The following is a 20,934-nucleotide window of genomic DNA, read 5'->3' as shown; positions in this document are numbered from 1 at the left end:
TTAAAATCAATTAGTAATTATTTTTAAAATTAAATCTTTAATTAATTATTTTAATAAAGTGAAATTTCGAATGAACCGGAAGATGGTAGCGCCACCATCGGAGATGTAGCGAATCGCCTACGAGAAACTTCCTTTTGTATGGCGGACTTTGTGTTCGCTTGATGTGTGTCTTGACAGAAAATAGTTTTAAGTGATCGACAAGATGGTAAGTTTATTTCAAATACTGTTTATTTTATTTAAATAAGTTTCAGCCAACACGGGGACAATAAAAAATTAAAACATATTCCCTAATTATTGCCAAATAAATCAAAAAATACACCGGCCACGTGTGTTCTAACCATATTTTCATCCATGTTGTGAGATAAAAGGTTTTCTTCAATTTTATTTAATTTTTACATCCTTTTTTAAGATTAGTTGAGTTATAAATGATGAGGTACAGCTTTTGGTCCGTGTTTATGAGTTTTAATGACTTCACCCTACAAAAGCACTGATTACTTATTCTTAAACAATACTTTGAGTTAACTCTTTTTGGATGGGGACTAAAAGATTTTTTTTATTATTTTTATAGTCGTTATCAACGGCACGCCCTTTGGTTAGTATCTACAGCGAAAAGTCTGAAGAGGTTAAAGGCAAGTCTGTTCGTTTGCCGGCCGTCTTCAAGGCCCCAATTAGGCCTGATGTCGTGAATTTCGTTCACGAACAAATTTCCTTCAATCATCGCCAAGCATATTGTGTCAGTGATAAAGCAGGTAAAAAACACAAAAATCTTTAAATAATATTAGTAAAATTATAAAGATGTTGAATAAAATTTATTTTTAGTGTTTTTTATTATATCCTTATTTATTTATTGATTATATTTTTATTTTATTGTTGTTCTTAAATTTGACATTTCAAATTTTGAGGTTATGTTGTAATTGTCATTTATTAAAAGGAAAATCTCAAAAAAAATTATCGAATAGTATATTTTTTTATTCAGAGAAACATACCATGTTGGTTTTATTATATTTCTATTTATTTATTGATATTATTAACATTTTTACTTTATTGATGTTCTGAAATGTGACATTTCAAATTTTGAGGTTATGTTTTAATTGTCACTTATTAAGAGGAGAATCTCAAAAAAAATTATAGAATAGTATATTTTTTCATTCAGAGAAACATACCATGTTGTTTTTATTATATTTTTATTTATTTATTGATATTATTAACATTTTTACTTTATTGATGTTCTTAAATTTGACATTTTGAATTTTAAGGTTATGTTTTAATTGTCAGCTGTCAAAATAGGAATTACAAGATTTAAGTGATGTTACCCTTTTTATTCAGAGCATTGGGTTCTGAACACACCATGTTGTTAAATACAAATTCTGATTAATTCAATTTATATTTTCTTAATTCTAATCCATAAATCAATTTGTATTAAAACAAACTCTTTTAGGTCATCAAACTTCTGCTGAATCATGGGGTACTGGTCGCGCTGTCGCCCGTATTCCGCGTGTCCGTGGTGGAGGTACCCATCGCTCCGGTCAGGGTGCTTTCGGTAATATGTGTCGTGGTGGACGAATGTTCGCCCCAACGAAACCATGGCGTCGCTGGCATAGACGTGTTAATATCAACCAACGTCGTTATGCCCTCGCTTCGGCTGTAGCAGCCAGCGGAGTCCCAGCCCTTGTAATGAGCAAAGGACATGTTATTGATCAGATTCCAGAGTTGCCCCTCGTTGTTTCTGATAAAGTTCAAGAATTAACTAAGACCAAACAAGCGGTTATCTTTTTGAGACGTGTTAAAGCCTGGGCAGATATCCAAAAGGTAATTTAAGGTCCAAAAATAAGAAAAATGAGGTTAAGTTAAATGATGAATTAGTTTTGGTCCGTGTTTATGAGTTTTAATGATTTTATAAATCAAAACTACTGAAGAATAATAAAACATCATTTTAACCCTCATTTTATTTTAAACAGCAAAAAATATATTTTTTTTAATTATAGGTTTATAAATCGCAAAGATTCCGCGCTGGAAAGGGTAAAATGCGTAATAGGAGACGTATCCAACGTAAAGGCCCCCTCATTGTTTACCATAAAGACCAAGGTCTTCGTCGCGCTTTCCGTAACATCCCTGGAATTGATTTAATTAGCGTTGAAAAATTGAATTTGCTTAAATTGGCCCCTGGCGGTCACGTAGGTCGTTTTATAATCTGGACCGAATCTGCTTTCCAACGTTTGGACAAATTGTTTGGAACTTGGAAAAACTCTTCTGTTGAAAAGAAAGGTTACAATTTGCCCCAACCCAAAATGGCCAACACTGATTTATCTCGTTTGTTGAAAGCTGAAGAAATTAAGAGTGTACTTCGTGCACCACAGTACGTATTTCGTAATTTTTTAATCAAATATTTTCATTTATATTGTTAAGTGATGAAACCTTTTTATTCAGAGCATTGGGTTCTGAAATAACTGTGTTGTTAAAACCAAATTCTGATTCGTTTAAAACTCCAACTTAATTTTTATAGAAATTGTTTTGTCTTAAAATTACTTATCTTTTTTATTTAAATTTTTAGAAAGAAGATTGTTCGCGCTGTGCGTCGTCTCAATCCTCTCACCAACGCTAGGGCAATGTTACGTTTGAATCCATATGCTGCTGTATTGAAGAGACAAGCAATTTTGTCTGAACAAAAAAGGAAGTTTGCTAGACAAGAAGCAGTTGCGAAAAAACGGGGTATCACTTTGAGTCCGGATAACGTAGTTATCAAGTCGGCTGCACTTCAAAAAAGGCGAAGAGAGTTGATAATGAAGGCCAAACAGGGTAAACCCAAGAAGACGGCGACGAAGAAGAAGGCCGCTCCCGCTAAGAAGTAACTGAAGGGACCGAAAGTTTAGGTTATATGTGATTTAAACAATGGGTTTCTGATGTTATGTTTATAATAATATAAAAAAATAAATTAAGAAAACAGATTTTTTTTATTGTTTATTTATTGATGATACCAAATATTCTTGCATTCAATTTTACAATGTCAAAAATGTATTAGGCAATAGTTTCTTGTGCCAAAAATGCTTGTCTTAAACTTTTATTTATTACATTTATTACCAAATAAAATGTTTGAATGAAAATATGGCTATAGTAATCGTTTTATGACTCTAGGGAAATTTTGCTTAATGTCTTGACCATGTATAAAATATGATGACACCCGATTTGTCTTATGGCATGCAGCTTCCTTCGCCTGCCATCAATTAATTTATCACTACTCATCCACAAACCCATTCAGCTCTCTCCTCCCATCCAGACATTCCTGCAGGATTACCTCGTGCAAACATCCTGTTCATCTCCCTCAATCGAAACTTCAAATATACATTGAATGGACCAATCAAATCAATTTAAATAATCTGTACCACAGAATAACGAAAAGACCGCATTCTGTGGTCTGTCCATAACATGCCAATTCTCTCAGTGACCATAATAAATCAGTTTTGGTTAAATTACGTGGAACGACTGGGATTCGTACTTAAAAGATCTTTTACATATTTGAAGATTTGCAAAGAGTGAAGAATTTGAAGTACTGTTATCTCGAATGCATTAAGTGAATAAATGTCAGAAAAACTCAAACAAGGATTGTTTCTATAAAGGTAGTAGTATTTATTCAATTTAGTAACTAACCCTAGCAAAGAAGACAACATAAGCAACAACACGATAACGATAAGTCAGCTGCAAGTATTTTTAAGGCTAAAAATGAAGAAAAACAGTAAAAAAGTATACTGTGTTTTATTTGACTTGATTTAAGCATATTTCTGAACGTTGTGTAACTAAGCTAACTATAAGAAGGAACTGGGGTCTTAAACCACGAATGGCTCACTATAGTCATCTATACTTCATTAGTTTACTATTGTCAACCAGTGATTATTCGCTTATTAAATTCGTTATTTTTTTCTGATTACAAAAATATAGGGTTTGACCGGTCTATTTCTTATTGTTTTAGAATAAAGCTAAAAATAAACTTTTTTAGTGTCAAAGAAATTAAATTTACAGTTACCTGTAAATTATAACTAAAAATTAAAAAAGCATATTTCTGATATTTGAAACAAATACATTTGTTGAACTATTTAATTTATATTTGTTTTACACAAAAGTTGGAATAGATTGCATTATTTCATATTTTTATTAATATTTAATATTATTATTAAATGACTTAATAAATTATTGATAGATGGCGCTCATATAGTTTTTTTTTATAATTCAAATAAACAGCAACATTTGTTTGTATTCAAAAATTTTCTGAAGGGCCTAATTAAAAATCCTGCTTTTTAAGATGGATTACGAAAAGTTTAACATGTTAGAAAATAAAGTAAATTTTATATAAATTTTTAGTAGAATAATTTTTATAGTACCGTAATTTACAGGAAACTGTAAATTTAATTTCTTTGACGACACTAAAAAAATTACTCTTGCTAGGAAGTGAGTTCTTTGAATTTTTTCTAAAAGGAAATTTAGTGTACAAATTGAAGTCGGAGAGAGAGCCCCCGATTTTCCCACAATAATAAAAGAGAAGAACAACTAACTTCCAACATGTAAAGCGACAATTATTGATGTAGTCACAAAAGATGTACAATAGTAGAAGAAACTGAAAAAAATGGGGATTTAAAACTCTGGTATATATGTACGTGTGTAATAACACTAATAACAGAATAGGTTATAAGAAAACTCAATTAAAAGGTATCCAGATACGTTCAGATTTAGTCACAGATACCGGATACAAAAATTTGAAAAGGATACAGAATATCGGATACTCAAAAAGTAACCGGATACTACCCAACTCTGGTACGTCCCCAGGCTGTAAGCTTGCTTAATGTCTAGCAGTATTTCGCAGACTTTTGCATGGCATAAAAACGATGCAATAAATAAGGTGAAATTGGGTGAAATGCAACTTTTGAAATACTTATTTGTCAAAGTCAATTGGATTTTATTTCCTAATAGAGTACACAACATCTAATTTATTTATTTATTTTAAAAACATTAAAATGGATTAGATTGTTTATTAGATAATAGAGTTGCAGTATCACTAGTTTGTGTTATGATATGACACGATATTTTTAGCCTGTTTTAACCTGCTACAAGTAAGTATTTCTCGTGTTTGTTTAATACAATCTAAAATCTAAGTAAATCAACAACTGGCTTGTTTTCTGTTAATTTCCCGCGCATTATTATCTTCATTTACGCAACATTTAATTTCCTTGAATTACACAAAAAAGAATATTAAGTTTAAGTCATAGTTGATACGTTTGTTTACAATTCGCTACTTTTTAATTTCATCAATTTAAAGCAATAAATACTAATTAAAACTTAATAATACAACATTTTTCGCTTAATTTATCTATTAAGATAGATGAATAATTAATTTTATTTTAATTTAATAACATGTGCATCATTAAAAACGAATTTGTGTGAGTTACGGCTCAACTTAGTCATGTGGAAAATAAATATGGCCAGGATTTCTAAGTTTTGATTGGTTATGTTTACAAATTTCCCCATTTAGAGCCAATGAAAATCGTTAAAAGGGACCTTTAAAGAATTTGGCGCGAAACCTACCAAGTATATAACAGCGTTCCCGCTAAAATGCAGCAGTTTCCCTCGAAAACCGATTTTAAACATAACCAAAAACCCAAATAAAATTATTCAGCATTCAGTAAGTAACATTTTTATTCGTATATAAATAGTCATTTTGGTTATTAATTTATCGCCTTTTTGTTAGAAATGCCTTCGAATAAAGAAAACATCGATCTTTCACCCTTAAGAAAGGTGTTGGTTGAAAATGGTGTCAACATCATGAAAGATTCCAAAGAAAAACAAGCCGTAAACCAAAAATCCATCGTGGATAACAATGAATTAATGAATTTCGATCCAAAAATTGAACCTTTACTTCGTGATAATCCAAGACGTTTCGTCGTTTTTCCCATTGAGTATCCTGATATTTGGGCGAAATACAAACAGGCGGAAGCTTCATTTTGGACCACCGAAGAAGTAGATCTTTCGAAAGATCTCAATCATTGGCAAACATTAACCGATAATGAACGTCATTTTATCTCCCATGTTTTAGCCTTTTTTGCTGCTTCTGATGGAATTGTAAACGAAAATTTAGTTGAACGTTTTAGTCAAGAAGTTCAGGTAACAGAAGCACGTTGTTTTTATGGTTTTCAAATTGCTATTGAAAATATTCACTCTGAAATGTACAGCATGTTAATTGAAACTTATATTTCTGACCCAAAACAAAAAGAATTTTTATTTAACGCCATCGAAACGCTTCCTTGTGTTAAAAAGAAAGCTGATTGGGCTTTAAATTGGATTAGTAGTAAAAACGCGACTTTTGGGGAACGTTTAGTTGCTTTTGCGGCCGTTGAGGGTATTTTCTTTTCGGGAAGTTTTGCAGCTATTTTTTGGTTGAAAAAGCGGGGTTTAATGCCCGGTTTAACGTTTTCTAATGAATTAATTTCGCGCGATGAAGGTTTACATTACGAATTTGCTTGTTTATTGTTTACATATCTTATTCAAAAGCCGTCAAAGGAACGTATAACGAGTATTATTCGCGATGCGGTTGAAATTGAACAGGAATTTTTAACTGACGCTCTTCCGGTTAGTTTAATCGGGATGAATTGCAATTTAATGTCGCAGTACATTGAGTTTGTTGCCGATCGTTTATTAACTGAACTTGGTTGTGAAAAATTATACAATTCAACTAATCCATTTGATTTTATGAATCTTATATCTGATGATGGGCGTACTAATTTCTTTGAGAAAAAGGTTGGGGAGTACCAAAAAGCTGGTGTTGCTCAAGATGATATAGAAGATTTTAGTACTGAAGCAGATTTTTAAAATAATTCATATTGTTTAGTTTTTAGGAAATTTGTTTAGTCGGATTATTTTATTTTTTACTTTTAAAAGTAATGTCTTATTTTTACTCACAACATTTCCCATATCTATTTTAATTATACATTTAAGTATTTTTTCTCAATTGTAATAGCTTTAATACCAAATAGATGTTTAATTAAACATTATAAAATTGACTTTTTTATTGTTCCTTTTTCATAAAAAAAGCAATGATATACCAACTGCTGGCTTTGGCCCCACAAACGGTTTAGCGCTGCCCTCTCATGATAGCTCATCTGCCACTTCATTGCCAGCAACCTCAGAGTGATCTGGGACCCAGATCAGAGAAACTGTTATCACAACTCAGTGTGTTTAAAATTCTTTTACAGTCATTAACTAGAGCAGACACCGTTTTCACGGCCTGCAGCGGGTGGAGAGCGGCTTGACTGTCTGAAAAAAGTCGTATTGTCATGTTCTTTATGTGTTGTAGCTTTAATTATTAATACCAAATAGATGTTTAATTAAACATTATAAAATTGACTTTTTTATTGCTCCTTTTTCATAAAAAAAAGCTTCAACTATTCACTGTTCGTTCAGTCCACCAGAAAATGGAAGAGCCAGGAAATTCTTGGATAAATGTAAAGACACTATGCAATTTGAGAAAGATGGACCAAAAGGTGTTGAGTTTAAACTCGGTTAGTTTTGTTGCTGTGGTCGAATAGACTTAAATGCAAAACCAGTAATCAACATTGGCTTCGAAGTAAATTGTTTCGTTATGCGTCCACTAGGCATTGGAAGACGAGAATTAAATTTGTTTTGCAATCAATGAAAGTGCATACAATAATATTGAGCACCTATATACAGCCACCAAATCGATTTTTGAATTGTACAGGTGGTTCAAATTCGATGTCCGAATAGGCTATCTCAGAAACTATAAAAGTTAAAAAAAAAGTAGCTTACATGTCTCGATCTCTTTTTTTAAATAAATTCCAATGTCGAAAACCTCAAAGCGCTATCGTCTTTTGTTTTTCCCCTAGAGGGCAAAATTGAAAATATCATAAAACCAACAAGTGCAATTATCTTGGTTATTATTATAGGTGGAGTATTATAACGAAGACATTATATGGACACTTTTTACAGAGAATTTGATGACGCAGTACAAAAATTTTTTTCGGTTTTAGATTTTGAGATTATCCCAATTTTCGTTTATTTAAATGGAAACAACATTGATTATTCGCTTATTAAATTCGTTATTTTTTTCTGATTACAAAAATATGGGGTTAGATAGGTCTATTTCTTATTGTTTTAGAATAAAGTTAAAAATAAACTTTTCTAGTGTCGTCGAAGAAATAAAATTTACAGTTTTCTGTAATACTACCCCGTCATTTGCAGAAAACTGTAAATTTCATTTCTTCGACGACACTGTGATCGTACATAAGGGGTGAAATTTTCGGAGGAGTGACTGTCGATTTAACAGCGCTTCTATGTACACATCGTTTTGTGGAAAGATTAATTTTATCCTATAAATATGAAGGCTTTCACGGCCGGTGTTAATTAAACTAAAACTAGAGCTAACACTAGAACTAGAAACTTTCGGGTTAAGCCGTGCGTTTTTTGAAAAAATGTTTGACGTTTCGGATGCCATGTTGCAACCTTCTTCAGAAACAAGTTCGAAGTGACGAATTCGGTTAAAATTTGACAATAAATACCATCAACCAACGCTGCCGAACATATGATCATAACTGCTTTAACGTATGCACGATGGATTTGGCCGCTTCTGATGCACAAACAGCAGTGGATTTGGCCGATTTTGCAACTCAGATCAAAATTTAGACAACAATTTCCATGAGATATGGTCTGTTTAGACATCTATAGTTGCAAAATAAAATAAAACCGAAAATGACAAATTGTGGATTTGGCCGCTTTTGATCATAACCTACTCAAGTATGAATCTAAAAGTGTCTTGGAAGTAAGGGTTTCTCTTGGGAGTGACTTCTCTTGACCGAAAATTAAATTTTTCAACTTAATTCTTCTCAACTCTCTTCTTGACTCCACTGGACCAGACTACCAAATGTCTCCTTAGAAACTACTTCTCTGAACTGCACTGGAAAAGTTCTTCCGTCGAATTGTTCATTGAATTCCACTCTTGGAACTCTAAATCTTGACCGAACCGCAACTCAAAACTCACTCAACCACGACCTCTTCATTCCATCTTTGCTCTTGGAAATTCAAGGAAACTAAAGGAACAAGACTTTGGAGCAATACTAAGGATCATTAAAGACCTAGCCTTTTAAGGGTGTAAGTTGCAATCGCGGTGATGAGAGGGCCGCTCTCTAAGACAAGAATTAAATGTATTTTGCAATCTTATGGATTGATTCAAAATGCATACAATAATATTGAACACCTACATACAAATTAGACTACGAATTAACTTCTTGGAAAGTACTCATTTCGAATTACTTCTCTAAGCTGCACTGGAAAAACTTTTCTCAGAACTCTAACTCTTGACCGAACCCCAACTCAAAATTCACTCAACTACGAACTCTTCACTCCATCTCTCCTCCTAGAAACTCTCTGTCAGACTTCTGTTTTTGACCGAATTCTCACTCAAAACTAACTGCAGTTTCGGGTCGTTATCCATGATATATATCCGATCTTGTTCAGAAGCTGTGTGTTTTTGAATTTAACGTCTATGGTATCAACGGACACTAAATTTTCAAAGCGCACTTACAATAAAAGATTAAATAATGAAATAGGCAACCCAAATTGCACGTAACAATACTTCTAATTAATTTCAACACTTTTTAACGATTTTATGAGCGCATAATTGCTTTTTCCTTGGGCACGTTGTTATATCTTCAAAGACTTGATCTGAACCCTTTAAGGAAACTTAAAAACATGCTTATTTTATTTGAATAAGATTTTATTTTACTAATAAATAAAATATATCAGAAAAAAAAATGAATAAACAGAACTTATAATATCGAAAATAAAAGAACAAGATTAAATCACAGTTGTAAAGCGGAAAAATACTAAAAAATAATTTTTAAAAGCCAGCCCTTTCTAAACTTTCAAGCTGTTGAGATAATTTTTCTTCCTTAGTTTTTCTCATTTGAGTTAAAGCTCTTGATTGCATAAAAAGAGTGACAAATTTATCAACGTCCATTTCACCTTTTAAAAATGATTCGGCTATTTTCTCAGTATCTCGTTCAGATTGTTCTGCAGCCAATTTTAATTCTTCCTATAAAATAAACGTTTATTATTAATTATTATATAGTGCAACCAACATCACACTATTGGTATATTGGTTGCATACTTGCTATGATGACGTTGGGTAGGATAATTAATTAACACACTGTATATCATCATTTTTTATGAATTACCTGAATATTTCTTGGTGAATACTTATCAGATAAACTTTGATACTTAACATTTAATCGTTCATTTTCAAATGCTAACTTAGTTACTTCTTCTATTCTTTCATCAATACCTTTTTGTAGGTTCACTAATTGTTCTTCTTTACTTAAATTAGAATCTAATCCGAATAATTAAGAAAACAATTAAATAAAGCACCTTTTTTACCTGCCATTTCTTCAACATTTAATATTGTATCATCTAAACGTCGATTCATCTCTTTCATTTGAGGTAAATTTTCCAAAAACTCCTCCAATCTATCTTCATTTTCATTTAAAAACTGCAACTCGTCCAAACTTAAATTGTTTAATTCAGGAAACGCGATAGTTTGAAATCCGGATGAAGTAGGGGGTGAAAAACTAAGTCTATTTACGTAATTTAAATGGTAATTAGGACTCACTCTACCCATATTATCTATTTCTAAAATAATTTGTTTAAATATTGATTTAAATTATTAAAATTAATTATTTTAACCTCCCATAGGAACTGTTGGAGATGTAATATTACTATTATTTAGTTGTTCAGAAACCAAAGGAGGGGGATTACGTTCAAATTCTCTTATAACAGCCTGCACGACTCGTCCCAAATCAGAATGAACCGTGAACTAACAAAAATAATTTTAACCATTAAATCTTTAATATTTTATAAACTTACATTTAATAATCCCGGTGCTGATGTTATTTCACCATCACCGTTAACCCAAGGATGAACCACAAAAGGGATAATTTTTAGTATCGGTTTTTCATTGGGAAAATCGGCTGTAAGGCTTATGACTAAAGAAAAATCATTCCCTCCAGCTTGAAATGATACCTGATATTCGTTACCTTCATTAATTTCATTTACACTACAACAAAGAATTAATTGCAATTAATTTTTGATGTCGATATTCGAGGTTAGGTTCTTTTTCTACGGTCACTTACTTGTCATTGAACACCTTTAAAGTATTTATCTGACGTTTTCTTATCTCAGATTCAGTCCTGTACACCCTCGATAACATCACACGGGCGGAAAATTAGCATTTGGTTCGATTTTTGTAATGTTTAAATACGTTTTTTTTTGATACGTCAGATTTGACAGTTAAATTGTGTTTAGGGGAAAATTAATTTATAGGTTTTTTTATAAAAAAATATATTAAATAAATTTTAATTTTCTCATTATTAATTAACTATACTTATTTGGTTTATAATTTAATTTCGTACATTAAAATTATTATTGTTGTGAATAATTAGCAGCTTTAGGAACTACACTCAAATTTAGGTTGGTAGTGTCGTTACTTGAATTGGCGGCAACTCCAAACGCGGATATAAAAACGTTAATAATAGTAATTAAAAATATTCCTATAATCGTAAAGTTATTGATTTTATTTGCTAAACATATTTCTCTTCTATTCTTTACGTTGTATCTTGTGTTTAAGATGAGTCCAATTCCAACTAAAACCTGTAAAAAATTTAAAAAAATGTATTAGACTGAAATAAGTATTTTTGAATTAAACTTACTTGAAAAGCTAAACTAATTGTTATAAGAACCAAACCGCAATAATAATAATGATGTTCAGTTGAACCAGAATCCAAAATGTACCTAAACTGATTTGTGTTTGCTGAAAATAAAGCGATATCCAAAAATCCTTTAGCAACCGTCTGTTTTTGTTGATAAAAATGAACATCAACTGGTTTGAACATGCTATCAGAAGAATTTGAATTTATAATTTGATGAAATTCTTCTGTGTTAACCTCTAGGGTCTCAGAACAAGAACTAACATAATTATCAAACTTCTCATTCTGTTCTTTGTTATCAAGTTTGTGGTTTAATTCAGCTAACATCATGAATAATACTGATACTATTAATAGTATTTTGAGTAATATTTAAAGATTCTAAAATAAAAAATTATTGTTAAAAAGATTACATTTTAAAGGACGAATTTGTTTGATTTTTGATATGATTTTCAATTGCAATTTGGTTCTTTGTTTTAGTTGATTACTTAATTGATTATTAACTATTAAAGTATTGAGTAAAATAAAACAATTAGAACTTACTTGAAATATCAAACTCATTAAAATTAATGTAACTCCTGGATAATAGTAAAATTGATTAGGATTTTCAAAGACAAAACGTAATTGATTAGCATTTGCAGAAAATAAAGCCAAATCCATCATTCCTTGAGCTACTGTTTTCTTGTGTTGATAAACATTCACATCTGGGATTGCTTCAAAATCAACACTAAAAAATCCACCAGGAGATTTTGTTGTTAGATCTTTGTCAGAAGATTCAAAATTACTTTCATCACTATCCTCAGTTATATTTATAGCTATATTGGGCGATTTTTTAAAAAATCCATCAAAATCAGCTTCAAAATTTTCATCTTCCTTTTTTTCTTCGCCTCCCATATTTAAATCTTCACTGTTTTCACTTGATCCAAAATCTATTAACAATACTGCGTCGTTTGATGAATTCCGAGCTGGATTTTGCAAAAAATCGGTTTGCTTTGACGATGTTCCCGCGGAAGATTTTAAATCACTTCTGTCCATATCTAAAAATCCTTCACTTTACCAACCTAATGAGGAGAAAAATCAGGTAAAATTAACGGTTTTATTTTAATAGGAGCAACAGGTATAAATAGACTTTAAGGTCAAAGAACTTCTACGAAGCAAGTTGAATATAGTAAATGATTCTTCAAGGCAACTTTCATGGAATTTGGGTTTTCTAACTTTGGCGTCATCTCTTTCTAGGGATTATAGCTAAATAGGATTAGTTTTAGATAGAATCTCATTTCCTTTTGCAATGTTTCAAGGTTTTTTTTTTAACATTGGTGAATAATACTATAATTTATTGACGTAAAATGAAGAGATATTGCGTAGATGTATACGCAAATGAAAAGGAGAAATGAATATTTATTACGGGATTAAAATTCCTTTGTTGTTAAGTTTTAATTTGTTAAATACCGCTATTTCGTTTTAAGAAGAAATGATTTTGTTTAAAAGTTGAAAATTTCAAATGAAGTGAGACTTATTGGGAACAAGGTCTTGGGTTTTTGTAAATGGACCAAATTTTTCCCGATGATTCATGAATTCCCTCATTTTCTTTAAAAAATCGTTTAGAAACTAGAACAATATCAAATTTCTATTTTCTAGATAAAATTACAGCTTCGGGAAATCACCAGGAAACCACATTAGATTTAAATTACCAATCAAAAACCTTGAGAAGTGATCCACAACTATTACTTATAAATAATAAAGATCAATATCTTCGTGTTTTTCCATAAATGATTATCTTGAAATCTTCATAAATATGGTGTGAATATATTTTTGGAGATGTATAGATACATTATGGTGTTTATAAAAAATCATTTTAACATTTTTTGGTAATAAATCTTATCTATTTTTTAGTTTGGATAACAAACAAGGTGTATTGTCATATTTAATTTCTTTATTTTTAGATTATAATAAGTTATATTGGGTTTTTATAATGAATGGAATCTTTTATCTTTTTCGTAACGGCTCAGTTCGAACCTTGTAGACTCCCACCGATAAAGTTTTGGGAATTTCAGGTCATTAAGTTCAATTCATCTTTCTCTACGTCAGTGCATCCTTTCTTTCTTTTAGCTTTTTTTGCATTCGTAGTTCGGGCCAAAACAAAGCTCGTTTAAAAGGTAAAGGAATAATTTTTACACTGATGCTGTTATTAGCATTCTTTTTCATGTTTTGCATGAATCATTATTGTTTGCCATGGTTATTTTGACTTTATACGAGTTACGGTGTTATGTAGCATCTTCACCAACTCTCTAAATTTTGGACACTCAAAGGTTCTTTAATATATTCAAGGACACTATATATACCTGGCCAAAAATATGTTACAATGCAGAAATAGGGTTGATACAAAAATGGGTTTTGGAAAAAATAACGGCTCCTTATTTTTTTAGTGGGTGTAATCAATTTTTTGTCCACTATTGGACGTCTGAACATATGGCAAAACATATTGAGTTCTCAAATTATATTTGTGTTGATACTGGATTGCTTGAAACTTAATTATAACTTCCAAACTTTGATTTATAGCTACACATATATCATTACCATATAGATGCAGAATCGGGTGAAGCAAAAAAGTTCGTATTTCAAGTACAAACATATCATACATTTCTTGTGCCCAATTTATAACAACTGTCATAAGTAATTGGTGATATAATGGTCTGTACAGATATTAAATCTCTCCTAGCACGGTCTACGTCAGAAACTATTACATAGTTTGTAACTCCAATAGCTTCAATGTTATAACATAGCAGATTCGGATTTTATTAGCCTCTTTACTAATCGTTTGTAAATTAACAAATTTACTTCATCATTCTCCAATTAAATAATGATTTATTTTGGCCACGAATATATTTTTAAATAAACTTTTAGATCTACGTCAAAAATGGCCGTATAGACACTTCTTTCTATGCCAGAATGATATGAAAAGTCTTTATAAACTGCAGGTTTATTTGTCCTCTTTTGATTTTAACCTTTTTGACTTATCTCGTAGATTAATCATCAGTGGCGTGGCACCCATTATATTCCGTTTCGCATTTTTCTTTTACAGTTGGTGATATTGAAGGATGTAATGTCCCTCTCCACCTGATTCCACCTGAACGCAAGAAGCTGATTTTGATGAATTTGACGATGTGTGTATCATTATATGTTGTATATAATTCAAAGTTCTATCGCTCCGTTGTTCTTGTTCTGCTTCCAATTTTTCTTTCAAGTAAACCATCCATCTTTCCAATATTTTGCCTAGCTCCATCAGAATGTTCCCGCACAGTGTTGTCGTAAGTTTAAATCCTTTACTATTCCTATCTAGATTCTGGTATAATATTGTCGTGTCCGAATATATTTTTAGTTTCTCTAATTCCCTTAGTTAACTGTTTATGACCTCTTCCTTTTTCCATCTATCAGTCCTCTCTTCTTCCCTTCTCCACTCTTTGTCAAATCAGTTCATTGAACTGCCCGCTGCTTTTCTTTGAAATCTCTTTGTACGTTCCATTTCTGTTCTTCTTTTTGAGATTCTGTAGGTTGAATTTCTAGTAATTTTATATTGTTGTCTTTTTGGTATTCGCAATTCTTGCTTTGACCATACGTACTACCAGGTAATAGACAGAGTCGACGTTAGTACCTCGCCTACTTCAACCTCTATTATGTCAGATTGGTGTTTTCTATAAATGCTATTGTGATTTGATTCTTTGTGTAGGCTGTGTTTACTTATTATGCTTTGGTATTGGTTCTTTTTTTCCTATTTTAGAGTTTAAGTCTCCCAAGAAGATTTTGATAGGCAGATTTTAATGGTTCCTTTGCGCCTTTCTCTTCCTTGAAAGCATGTGCACATATAGTCATATAAACGACACATACAAAACAAAATACAACATAAATAATTACGTAATACAATTATTACATGAACTTACTCACAAAGGGTTACAAATTTCATCGTTGCAACAATTTGCTCTTCATAAACTTCATAAATATGGTGCAAAGACACTTATACATATATTATGGTGTTTATAAAAAATCATTTTAACATTTTTTGGTAATAAATCTTGTCTATTTTTCAGTTTGGATAATAAACCAGGTGTTTTGTCATATTTATTTTAGTTATTTTTAGATTAAAATTTTCTAAACACAAGCATTTTATTTATATCTTATATCCTATTATTTGAAAATAAAGAATTTTTAGAATAATAAAAGCTTTTCGAGACAAGGTCATGGGTTTTTATAATGAACCGAATCTTTAATCTTTTTCGTAGCGGCTTCATCCTTCTCTAACGTCAGTGCATCCTTTCTTTCTTGCGGCTTTATCTGCATTCTTCTTTATAGATCGAACCAAAAGAGAGCTCGTTTAAAAGGTATAGAACCGAACTATCCAAGGTGAAGAAATTCCTTTCTCAAAGGAAGTCAAATATCTAGGAGTAATCCTAGACAAAACCTTGTCATGGAATGGATATTTGCGGGGAATTTTGCACAAAGCTAGACTATCCTTATGGACTTGTCGCAGTTTTTGTGGAAAAAATTGGGGTCGTACCCCTGACAAACTGGGTATAGGAAAGTCTGACAGACTTCAGTTATCAGTAAACTTTCACGAATTCGACGGGTAGCTGAATTAGCTATCTCTGGTGCGATAATCACAACGCCAACTCTAGCAATGGAAGTTTTGCATGGCCTAACTCCTCTGCATTTACATATAGAGAAAGTGGCTAGAACAACCATTTACAGATTTAAGCAATATGCTCAAAACTGTTCCGACATGTCTTACCAATGGGCTGCGGAAGATATTATAAGCACTGATACTGTGCTATCAATGCCGTCAGATTTGGCGGGATCACTATCAGTGATTAATGCTTTGTATTGGTTCTTTTTTCCTATTTTAGAGTTTGAGTCTTCCAAGAAGATTTTGATATCGTTTGATTGGGCATCAGTGATAGACAGATTCTAATGGTTTCTTTGCGCCTTTCTCCTTTCTCTTCCATGAGAGTACTACAATTACAGAATCTGCTTCTTCATCCTTTTGCCTGACAGCGTCTCGTTCCTTTGAGTCTCAATGTGCATCATTTAGGGTTTTATGCCTTGAAATTTCGTATGAAGCTTTTTATTCTGTTATAGTATACCTACATGTGTTCTCTTGTAGACCGATGACATCGAGTTTCTTTTATTAAATTTCGGAATTCACCCAGGCTGTGCAAAATGACATTCGATAACGTCCGGAAATTTCCTGTGTAGTGAATGGAATGAATGCCATAATAAAATAGCTAACTAAGAACAAACCAAGGTGCATTAAATGCCATCCTTAGGACCTCGTTCTAAACAATTTGGAGTTTTTGCACATGCAACAACTAGAACCGCCGAAAACGTTCCGCACTAAACTAAAGTATGGGAGAAATCATACAAAGAATCTTTTTCAAAATAATAGAACAAAAATTGAAAATTAAAGATAAAAATCAATCAATAAATTTATTATTCGCTATATTGTTACCCCTATTAACACTACAAATAGGTTAGCTATAAATACTCAGTGTATGTTTATGCAACTTTTTACTGCGCAAAATAGATTCGATGTGTATTTATATAAAGTACCACTCCCGGACAGATCTACGATTCTGTTTAATAGTCACAAACTAATTCGTTGATGTAAAAATCCATCAAAATCTTGAGATCGAATTTTAGCTCGATTACAACACTTTTCTTTGAATACATAGGAAAGTCAATAGAAAGCAAAACCACTGAATAACTGTGATATTTAATAACATACGGACGTTACAACATGAAGTTACGCAATAAAATTTATCATATCTTATTTTAACGTATTGATTTAACGTGTTATATTTTTAAATCTTCAATTATACATTTATATTTGTACATGAAAAGTTTTATTTGTTGTGCGAACTTGCGATAGGCTTGAAGTACATCGTTATTTGAACGACAATTTTTGTTAATGACGACATTTCTGAAGATGATGTTGTGAATTTCAGTCATTAATAATTTTCTAAATTAAATTTCAATCTTAAAATACTGGTAAAATGGATTTTCTAATTGATATTGATCTAATTAAAGTTGATACCTTAGGAATTGAATCGAACTATTAACTCCTATTGGATGTTAACGGATTGCTAAGACGCACAAGATGTCTACTTTAAGGTCTAACTCTATATTTAGTTCGCGTTGAAACGTTTTATTCATTAATGACCATTTATTATTAAATTATAGCACAGCAATCAACCACATATTTTAGCTACTAAACAACCAGTTTTTGAAGTCATCAATCTGCTAACTTGTATGTTATTAAATTAATTAGTTGCCGAAAATAGGATTGTGTAAAAACCTATTATTGTCACAAGTTGTGAAATTTCATAAATAATATCATCTAATCATTGTTATATTATGTTTATATTTCAAAATATATTTTAGCCGATTAAAATTAAAAAAATCTTTTCTTTGTTTCTTTCTCCAAGTCTTTTGTTAACAAAGAGACACGTGTCATTTTCACAGACGCTATAACAAAGGCGGAAATTAAAGATAACATTGATGACCACATTTAAATAATCGCAATATTATTCCCTTATCTTTAAAATTATAATGAAGCAGCGCACGTTGAATTAAAATTAATGTTAATTTCAATAAAAATCAAAATATTCAGATAAGCAGAGTGTTTATTGATACAATATAAAAAATTACATAAAAAAGATAATTGCAACATTGTAATCTAAAATTTAAAAACAAATATCACAGTTGGTAATTGTCAATTAGAAACGCGTTATTACTATTTTTTTTTTTTTTTGATAAATTAATATTCTGGAACTTATTTTAAATTTTGAGATTAACTTAAAGTAAAGTTGTATCTTCCTCTCCACCGCTTCTTGGTAGTAATGGAACGGGTGCTGGGGATCCCCCAGATGCTACACCAAAAGCGGAGATGAAAACGTTGATAACGGTAACCAAGAAAATGCCAACTATTGTGAAATTGCTGATTTTATTTGCAATGCAAATTTCTTTTTTATCTTTAACATTGTATCGTGTGTTTAAAAGAAGACCGACTCCCACCGCAACCTAAAAAAAGAATTTAATGAGAAAAATTAAGATTATAATCTTAACTAGTTCCAATTAAGCGTCTAATAAATTCTACTTACTTGGAAAAGCAAACTGATAGTGATCAAAATGATTCCAGGATAAAAATAAGGATGGTCCTGACTTTCGACGACGTATCTAAGTTGATTAGCATTCGCAGAAAATAAGGCTAAATCCATCATTCCTTGTGCAACAGTTTTTTTATGTTGATAAATGTTAACGTCTGGGATAGATTCACTTCCGGCGATTCCTCCAAATTCTGATCGGATATCAAAGGGTCGATTAAAATCGCCGTTGGTTACGTTTAAAGATGTTCCATTTGGTCTTTCATCTTCACCTTCTCCAGCTCTGTTAAAAATTATATCCACTCTTGGATCATGCGAATCATGTCCATTAGTTGTGTTTCCGTGGTCAATATCATCTTCGGTTCCATGAATAATTTCATGAGCGGAATATGAATTAATAGGATCATTCAAATCATTTAACGGAACATAATCGTTGTTTAAGGGTTTCATCGCTTCTTCGTCACTTTTTAACTTTTTATCGTCAACAACACTATTAGCCATACTGAACGGAAATATTTTACTTTAAAGTATTTATACCGTTTAAATACACGAACGCGGTTCGAGTTGGAATGAGGTCTGACCGTAACTGGCACGCTGTTATAAACGTGGTTTTTCTGGCTTCAGTTCAGTGGAGTTGAAGCGGTCTTTTTGTTGGGATTCATCGAAAACAACACTGTTGGGATTTTAGTGACGTCACACAAGCTTCCGGGAAAAATTATTGTAATCAACCTACGACAGTTGAAATTATTAATTGTGATCATTGCATAATTTAAATTTATTTAGAATTAATTAAGATTTTATCGCAAAATAAATTAAGCTTTTTTTGCTATTTCCGTACATGTAATTTCCTAGAAAATGTAAAAATCGTTAAAATGCTTTTGTGGAACGCATAATTGGTGCATTTCACTACGTGGAATGGTTCAATAATTCACAAGGACATTCACTGAGGTGATTCAGTTAAAACGAACTTATTCAGAACTTTGAAAACAAAGGGAGATATTCTCTGAAAAATTTTTAATTAAAACGTCTTGAAGAAAAAAATAATTAAACCATAATTTATGATTTATTTAGTAATGATAAACAATTTTATTATTACGACGCGTTATCACCACAACTTCCTCTAGCTCCTTGAAATTAATGTGGTGAGATGAGTAAACGGTTTAAAATTTCCTATTAAAAGATAATTATGAAATTTCTAAAACCGTTAACTGATTAGGTAATAAAGATCGGGCTAAAGCATATAAGTGTAGAAAATTGTTTGAAAATTAATGTAACCATAAAAATTCTACGATAATTTCAAAATAATCTGTGTTTAATTATAAACTAGAACCATGATAAACTCGGCCACAATTTCTGATACTGTTTAGTCGAAATAGAAATTGATGCGAACGAGATGAGTAAACGTTACTTTTTAGCTTGAGAAATTGTAATTTTTGTAATTCCCATGAAATATAGCTTGCGTTTGTCCAATCAATTAAGTGAAAAGTAACAATTTCTTAGTGCAAATATCAAGGTTATTGATTTTATGGTGAAATTTGCTGTGGGGAAAGTAAATCGTTTTAAAATTAATACTTATTTACTCGAAAATCGCATTAAAAATTACTTAATTTTGTGAAATTTTATTCTAATTGCTTCAATAATCTTAATCTTTGAACAACAAATTTATCAACAGCGATGTACGGTTGAACATTCTCAGATCACCCTCACATATTTTTTTAGAATTAAAGTTGCCGAAAACAGAAAGTTCTTGTTATCGCCCAGAAAGTCGTGTAACGGGGTTAAAACTTAAGTTATTAGAAGCTTTCTTTTGCCGGTTTCTGATCTAGTTGTATGCATTGTGGCAGGTATTCTATTGACTGACTCAATAGTGTTGGAGGAGAGGTGCTTCTGAAAAGTCAGAGCCAGTACAAAAAAGAAAAGGTAGAGTAGAATTAAAGTAAACCATGGTAAAATAGATTGCACCACGATAATTACCTCAATTAGTCTTTTTTTGGCCACGAGTATTTTAATAAATACCTTAACAACATAAG

The 20,934-nt window shown here is 31.4% G+C and overlaps 5 protein-coding genes across 7 annotated transcripts; 2 read left to right on the top strand and 3 right to left on the bottom strand.

Moving 5' to 3' along the window:
* The first annotated feature begins 105 nt into the window (after window positions 1-105).
* On the top strand, window positions 106-2,945 carry LOC111413229 (ribosomal protein L4). The gene is made up of 5 exons (XM_023044124.2): window positions 106-205; window positions 569-749; window positions 1,439-1,809; window positions 1,986-2,356; window positions 2,552-2,945. The coding sequence occupies exons 1-5, from the start codon at window positions 203-205 to the stop codon at window positions 2,847-2,849; spliced, it is 1,224 nt and encodes a 407-aa protein (XP_022899892.1). The 5' UTR covers window positions 106-202; the 3' UTR covers window positions 2,850-2,945.
* A 2,062-nt stretch (window positions 2,946-5,007) lies between these two features.
* LOC111413236 (ribonucleoside-diphosphate reductase subunit M2) lies at window positions 5,008-7,039 on the top strand. Of its 2 annotated transcripts, XM_023044134.2 has the most exons (3): window positions 5,008-5,099; window positions 5,519-5,668; window positions 5,735-7,039. In XM_023044134.2, exon 3 carries the CDS (start codon window positions 5,737-5,739, stop codon window positions 6,850-6,852), a length of 1,116 nt encoding a protein of 371 aa, XP_022899902.2. In that variant the 5' UTR covers window positions 5,008-5,099; window positions 5,519-5,668; window positions 5,735-5,736; the 3' UTR covers window positions 6,853-7,039. The 2 variants fall into 2 exon arrangements, with proteins under 2 accessions (XP_022899902.2, XP_071052572.1); XM_071196471.1 differs by lacking the exon at window positions 5,008-5,099 and having other exon boundaries at window positions 5,429-5,668.
* A 2,709-nt stretch (window positions 7,040-9,748) lies between these two features.
* On the bottom strand, window positions 9,749-11,344 carry LOC111413246 (Vacuolar protein sorting 37A). The gene is made up of 6 exons (XM_023044150.2): window positions 11,181-11,344; window positions 10,915-11,104; window positions 10,735-10,864; window positions 10,429-10,680; window positions 10,230-10,381; window positions 9,749-10,087 (listed from the first exon to the last, which is right to left on the bottom strand). Exons 1-6 carry the CDS (start codon window positions 11,255-11,257, stop codon window positions 9,893-9,895), a joined length of 996 nt encoding a protein of 331 aa, XP_022899918.1. The 5' UTR covers window positions 11,258-11,344; the 3' UTR covers window positions 9,749-9,892.
* Window positions 11,345-11,396: 52 nt separating this feature from the next.
* On the bottom strand, window positions 11,397-12,993 carry LOC111413247 (ninjurin-B-like). Of its 2 annotated transcripts, XR_002706162.2 has the most exons (3): window positions 12,294-12,993; window positions 11,757-12,131; window positions 11,616-11,697 (listed from the first exon to the last, which is right to left on the bottom strand). XR_002706162.2 is itself a non-coding variant. In XM_023044151.2 (2 exons), the coding sequence occupies exons 1-2, from the start codon at window positions 12,783-12,785 to the stop codon at window positions 11,470-11,472; spliced, it is 720 nt and encodes a 239-aa protein (XP_022899919.2). In that variant the 5' UTR covers window positions 12,786-12,987; the 3' UTR covers window positions 11,397-11,469. The 2 variants fall into 2 exon arrangements, 1 of the variants encoding a protein (XP_022899919.2); XM_023044151.2 differs by lacking the exon at window positions 11,757-12,131 and having other exon boundaries at window positions 11,397-11,697; window positions 12,294-12,987.
* A 5,413-nt stretch (window positions 12,994-18,406) lies between these two features.
* LOC111413238 (ninjurin-A-like) lies at window positions 18,407-19,520 on the bottom strand. The gene is made up of 2 exons (XM_023044138.2): window positions 18,902-19,520; window positions 18,407-18,821 (listed from the first exon to the last, which is right to left on the bottom strand). Exons 1-2 carry the CDS (start codon window positions 19,403-19,405, stop codon window positions 18,597-18,599), a joined length of 729 nt encoding a protein of 242 aa, XP_022899906.2. The 5' UTR covers window positions 19,406-19,520; the 3' UTR covers window positions 18,407-18,596.
* Between the last annotated feature and the right edge of the window lie 1,414 nt (window positions 19,521-20,934).

Source organism: Onthophagus taurus, chromosome 6 (assembly GCF_036711975.1).
Source record: "Onthophagus taurus isolate NC chromosome 6, IU_Otau_3.0, whole genome shotgun sequence".
Taxonomy (NCBI): Eukaryota; Metazoa; Arthropoda; class Insecta; order Coleoptera; family Scarabaeidae; genus Onthophagus; species Onthophagus taurus.
Note: the sequence above shows the minus strand (reverse complement) of the source record. Positions and strands in the feature narration are given on the sequence as shown.